General features: G+C 42.4%; 2 protein-coding genes across 3 annotated transcripts; one reads left to right on the top strand and one right to left on the bottom strand.

The window, feature by feature from the left end:
- Positions 1-779: 779 nt before the first annotated feature.
- ankrd39 (ankyrin repeat domain 39) lies at positions 780-2,460 on the bottom strand. The gene is made up of 4 exons (XM_040155631.1): positions 2,016-2,460; positions 1,707-1,810; positions 1,402-1,605; positions 780-1,297 (listed from the first exon to the last, which is right to left on the bottom strand). The coding sequence occupies exons 1-4, from the start codon at positions 2,131-2,133 to the stop codon at positions 1,151-1,153; spliced, it is 573 nt and encodes a 190-aa protein (XP_040011565.1). The 5' UTR covers positions 2,134-2,460; the 3' UTR covers positions 780-1,150.
- A 453-nt stretch (positions 2,461-2,913) lies between these two features.
- On the top strand, positions 2,914-5,590 carry kctd9a (potassium channel tetramerization domain containing 9a). Of its 2 annotated transcripts, XR_005709543.1 has the most exons (10): positions 2,914-3,089; positions 3,405-3,526; positions 3,622-3,665; positions 3,765-3,861; positions 4,001-4,059; positions 4,182-4,310; positions 4,450-4,517; positions 4,615-4,710; positions 4,798-5,496; positions 5,578-5,590. XR_005709543.1 is itself a non-coding variant. In XM_040155496.1 (9 exons), the coding sequence occupies exons 1-9, from the start codon at positions 3,042-3,044 to the stop codon at positions 4,818-4,820; spliced, it is 672 nt and encodes a 223-aa protein (XP_040011430.1). In that variant the 5' UTR covers positions 2,914-3,041; the 3' UTR covers positions 4,821-4,911. The 2 variants fall into 2 exon arrangements, 1 of the variants encoding a protein (XP_040011430.1); XM_040155496.1 differs by lacking the exon at positions 5,578-5,590 and having other exon boundaries at positions 4,812-4,911.
- Positions 5,591-5,778: the final 188 nt, after the last annotated feature.

The raw sequence follows: 5,778 nt of genomic DNA on the forward strand, positions 1-5,778 counted from the left end.
CAAATAACCCTAATATGAGGAAGATGTTGACCTCAAGTTTTAATACAAACTGCTGTGTTGATCATGGCACAGTGTTTCCAGTGCACTACGAAAATTCAGTATGTGAAAACAAATTCAGTATGTGATACCAATCAAATGACTCCACTATCATTCCTAAACCACTTACAAATAGCTTGTAAGATGCTCTAGGAGCTTTCTGTCTCACAATGTTGCAGTGTGTGTCGACTTTTTTAAATTTCATTACGAAGCCTTTCAAATTATTCTGATGGCATCAATGTTGATCTGTTGCTTTCGGCCCTTTTAAAATCAGACCATTTCAAATTCTGCACCGAGTGTGTTTAAATGCAGTAATTTCAAAGAGAAACTTCAGCACTCATGACAAGACTTTGTGCCTTTTAAACCGGACTGTTGTTCCTGTCCGTCTGTCAGCAGCTTACTTGTATGCCTGCTCTATTCCTGTACTGAACTTAAAAATCTGTGTCTGGCTAATTCCACTGTGAAATCAATCAACAAATGCACATTGAAGTTCAGTGCGCCTACACACCATCAGTGTCTGAAGATTCAGCTATAACGCCACATCAGATGGTGAGGTAGGAGTATTCACGTGATTTTTCCAACTGATCAGTCACATTCACTGTTTCCTCATTACTTACAAGCTCTCAAACGCCAACTAAATACAGTTATAACTTGCTCATCATAACACAAAGGCTGATGTTTTTTTTCTTTCTTTGAATGGTCATAGTCAATAATTCAAATCCGTAAATGGCGACCATTCTTGGTTAATTAAATACAATTACTTTTTATTTTATTTGACAATTACCTGATAGGAGTGCAGCAGTAGCAGACAGTGGAAACTGGTGTTATTTGGCAGGTTTTACAGGTTTCTATAGCTTAGGATGTGTAATTATTACACAAGCAGTAAACTAGAAATCAAAAACAGGGTGATTTTTATGTATAAAGCTAGAAAATGTAATGTCGTGTTCACCCTGTTTCATTCAGTGGCTCTCTTCTGATGTTCATTTGAGAAAAAAGCAGCCCAATGTAGTGAATCCAGGTCAACATGATCCTGACTTAAGTGGACCTCACCTAGCATGTTTTGAGGTCATATCATTTGTCTGATCTTAGCAACTCAGATGCAGTGTGTCCGTCGTCACCGAGGCGGTTTTAAGAGCTCCTGCAGATCTCCCTGCTGTGCCAGCTGGTAGGGTAGCTGGAGCCTTTTGTTCACCTGGCTGCAGAGTGTAGGACAGTGCTCAAGAAGCAGCTGACACACCTCTTCATGACCCTGTTCTGCAGCCTGCTCAAGCATGTAACAGAGCAACAAATGCAGGCACCAGTTAAATGACCATCAAACTCTCTCTCTGGAAAGGTCTTATTATGTTATTGCTGGTCTTTCTGTACCTTATGTAAAGGGGATGCACCATCGTCATCACAGAGCATTGGATCTGCCCTGTGGTGCACAAGGAGTCTAACCACATCCAGGTGACCGCAGTAGGCTGATCGATGGAGTGGTGTGGCACCGCCTGGTGTCTGGGGAGATGCACAGGCACCATTCTCAAGAAGAAACTTGCACACAGCGAGATGACCACTGCGACTTGCGTAGTGCTGAGACAAAACACAAAAATTAAGCACCGATTTTTATATACATAAGAACAGTGGACACTACAGCACATACTTATAGCCGAACACCTTCCCTGCAAACTCACCAGTGCTGTGTATCCAGATGAGTCTCTCAGGTTAGGGTCTGTGCCCTTCTGGACCAAGGACTCAACTCTCTCCAAGTTCCCGTCCATTGCAGAAGACCAGATACCTGCATCGAGGAATGACACACAGCACAGCACTGTACTGTACTTCACTGACACATCAGTCAAATCAGGAGTGAAAATAACCCGTTAGCCCGAGTCAGTCAGGACGCCTTTACTAAAAGAGTATACAAATATTTTTGTTATCGTCTATAACTTTATCAGTACCACGGATTAACTCAGTCACCACATGCCTGACACATGAATGCAAACCTCGTTCAAATTCCATTTCATTCAGCGTCTGGTAAACACTAGGAGAGGAGACTGGATGGGAGCAGCACGAGCAATGCTGTTTGTCAGACGCCATTGTGTTAACAGGCAGAAACCGCATAAAGACTGTCCCGGACTGATTCAAACCTGAAGCTGAACAATGCTAGTTCTTCAGTCACAGGTATGAATTGGCATCATGCTGTGACAGTTCCGTGTTTCTTCTTCGATCTTTAGCGGTCGACAACTTTGTGATGCGTTACCACCACCAGCAGGTCTGGCTTGCAGACACACGAGCCCAAAAATAAAGTTAAGAAGCCAACAATTGTTAAAGCGAATGGCAAAAACACGTTATATTAGAATTCAGACACTTTATTCAATTATAGATAATTATACAAAACAATAAAGAAACAACAACTTTAGTTTGCAGCAGACCACCCGACGCACGAAGGCAGCGTGCCTACGTGTGAACGCTCCGACCAATTGCAGAGCTGCAGTCAGAAGGCACCCTTCAGGCGCCCTCTGATTCGGTCACTTTGTCGTCCCAAATGCGTTTAGACAGACAAGCGGTGGCACATAACTTTGTGTTGTGGATAATGATTATGAAAGGTGCAACACTGCACTGGTGCAACCGATCATTCCATGTATTTATAAATCATAAAAAACTCATCAAAAAACATCATATCTGTTATTAATGACAGATATTAAACACATTTTCCGTGTTCTTTAATTCCCCAACTGGCAAAAATAAATGTATTTATATATTTCGCTGATAATAAATATGGTACCATAACTATATGATAATCCCAAGCGCGGGTATGGCTATAAATGTAATATATCCGCCTCTCAGCTGCGTTTAAAGTTATAAACTCATGATCCAATTTTCCCCGTAAGCTTGTGAAGGCATCTTTTGTCTCGTGTTATTGTCTGATGCAGCTAGCTATCCAGCTTGATTCGGCAAACAAGTAGCTGGCAAAAGCTACGTTACTTTTGAAATTATAGCAAAGTACTCATAACCAAAGCGCATAAAGAATGAGAAGAGTTACGTTGTTTATTAACGGGACATCTAAAAATGGCAAGGTGGGTAATAACTCAGTCTGTTCAGTGTGGGAGCCCGGGCCGTAGAATGACTGGCTTTTTCCAGTGATCATACGTGTTTCATTATTATTGCGTCCTTATTTATCTTACATTGAAACTACAACATATCATCAACAGCGGTCCTGGCTAACTTGAGCCTTTTTGACATTCTTCCCACATTTAAGATACACGTAATTGTTACATCACAGCTAAACGCGACTCATTAATCTTGTATTTTGCAGGAGTGACCCATTTTGTGTCAGATTCAAATCCCTAACCGCCCACTGTTTTTTTTTTTTTTTAATCCATTCTTTTTAGGTTGTAGCAGTGTACGGGACCTTGTCCGACTTACTATCCGTAGCAAGCAATAAGTTAGGAATCAAAGCCTCTAGTTTTTACAATGGAAAGGGTGGTCTTATAGATGACATTGCCCTTATAAGGTAAGTTCCCATGGTAATAATAGAGATATGGCCAAAACATAATGGGGCTGTCCCCTCATCGTGCTTCTCATCGCTCTTGTTTGTGCCTCTAACAGAGATGACGACGTGCTGTATGTATCGGAAGGAGATCCATTTATCGGTGGGTGCTGTCATGTCTGCTGCAGGATTCTCATCCACAGTCGGTATAGAGTATGCACATGGTCTCAGCAACTCTCTCTTCTTCTTTTTTATGTCACAGATCCTCAAAATGAAGCCAAAGTCAGATCTGATCCGCATGGGGCGCACACTGATTGGCTGACCCTCAATATTGGTGGGCGTCTCTTCACCACCACCAGGTATCCGTGGTTTTAATGCCGTGTTCCCTAGTAACAAACCCAACGCCAAACTCTTGAGATTTCGATACCACAGTGTTTGTTTATGCTGCGTTTTACGTTTCATTGTCTTCTTTGCTGACCGTGTCTGTATTGTGTTCAGGAGCACTTTGGTCAGCAAGGAGCCAGAGAGTATGCTTGCTCACATGTTTCGAGAGAAAGGTACATTATGGCTACAGAGCAGACTAGCCAGTCATTAAGCATTTCATTATTAATATATCTTTTTTTTATTCGTGTGAGCCATCTTTTTGAATGAGTTTTGTCAACCTCTGTGTTCGCTCCAGATGTGTGGGGGAACAAGCAGGACAAGCACGGGGCTTATCTAATCGACCGCAGCCCCGAATACTTTGAGCCAATTCTAAACTACTTGAGACATGGTCAGCTCATTATCAATGAAGGCATAAATATACGAGGTAATCTTGGGATGAATCCAAAACGATGAAGTCTACCTGAATCACTCTAAAGAGGGTCATTGCATAAAATTCCCACAACAATTTCCTGATTAAAATTAGAAAATAAGCACATGGTAGCATTCTCCTAAATGTCTTCCAGGTGTCCTCGAGGAGGCTCGATTCTTTGGGATTGAGCAGCTTGCTGAACAACTGGAAGTAGCAATCAAGGTAAGACGAAGTGTGGAAAGCAAACATCTTACATTTAGTAATGTGATCCCTCCCTTGAATGCATCGTGACTTACCACACATATTACGTCCAAAACAGAACTCGCAGCCACCAGAGGACCACTCTCCCATTTCCCGCAAGGAGTTTGTTCGCTTTCTTCTGGCAACACCCACCAAGTCAGAGCTCCGCTGTCAGGTGCAGTTTAATGAAAGCGTTTTCATTTACCCCATCATTTCACCATATCAAGTTAATATCTGGTGCTATTACTCTGACCGTTTTTAGGGACTTAATTTCAGTGGTGCTGATCTGTCCCGACTTGACCTGCGCTACATTAATTTTAAAATGGCCAATCTGAGCCGCTGCAATCTGACACACGCCAACCTGTGCTGTTCCAATCTGGAGCGGGCTGATCTTTCTGGAGCCAACCTTGATGTAAGTCTGGGAACTCTTTTCTTGTCAGCACTAAATGATTCATGTGCACATACAGTATCAGATGATACAAGGTAAGTGGAGAATGCACTCAAAAAGTTTTCCACACTGTGGGGAAGCAAATATTTCCTTTTTCTAAGTTGTGTGTATCATTTTTGTGTTATTTTTAGTTGTTAGCCTTCCTGCTGGTGAGCAATGGACTTGGCTTTTGTTTTGCAGCCACTTCACACCTGCTGCTCCCTCACTTGTGTGGAGGAAGGGCTATTCTTTTCTTAAACATGTTTGCCAATGCTACACACCTACTCTCAGTCACCCCATTGAAAAAATAACAGACTGTTTTTTCCTCAGTCTGCTGATGTGATATGAATATCCTGTAAGATGTGACTTAATATTTGCATACGCAATAAAGCATGATGGCTGTTGGAGGTTTGGTTTGTCTCTTGAAGGGTGCTAACTTACAAGGGGTGAAGATGCTCTGTTCCAATGCCGAGGGGGCTTCTCTCAAAGGATGCAATTTTGAAGATCCATCTGGACTGAAGGCCAACCTGGAAGGTAATCTGCCACAATTCTTAAGCAAAGAATCCCTGGTCCCACATTTGTAGTCATGTTTTGACCAAATGTTTTCGTAAGCAGGTGCTAACCTGAAAGGAGTTGACATGGAAGGAAGCCAAATGACCGGTATCAACCTGCGTGTGGCCACTCTGAAAAATGCAAAGCTGAAGAACTGTAACCTTCGGGGAGCCACTTTAGCAGGGACTGATCTCGAGGTGAGTTAAGGCTATCAGAAGGGATTACCTCTAAAAACGGGCGTCATGACTCAGCTGGCAGTCTTAT

The sequence above is a fragment of the Xiphias gladius genome, chromosome 19 (assembly GCF_016859285.1).
Source record: "Xiphias gladius isolate SHS-SW01 ecotype Sanya breed wild chromosome 19, ASM1685928v1, whole genome shotgun sequence".
NCBI lineage: Eukaryota > Metazoa > Chordata > Actinopteri > Istiophoriformes > Xiphiidae > Xiphias > Xiphias gladius.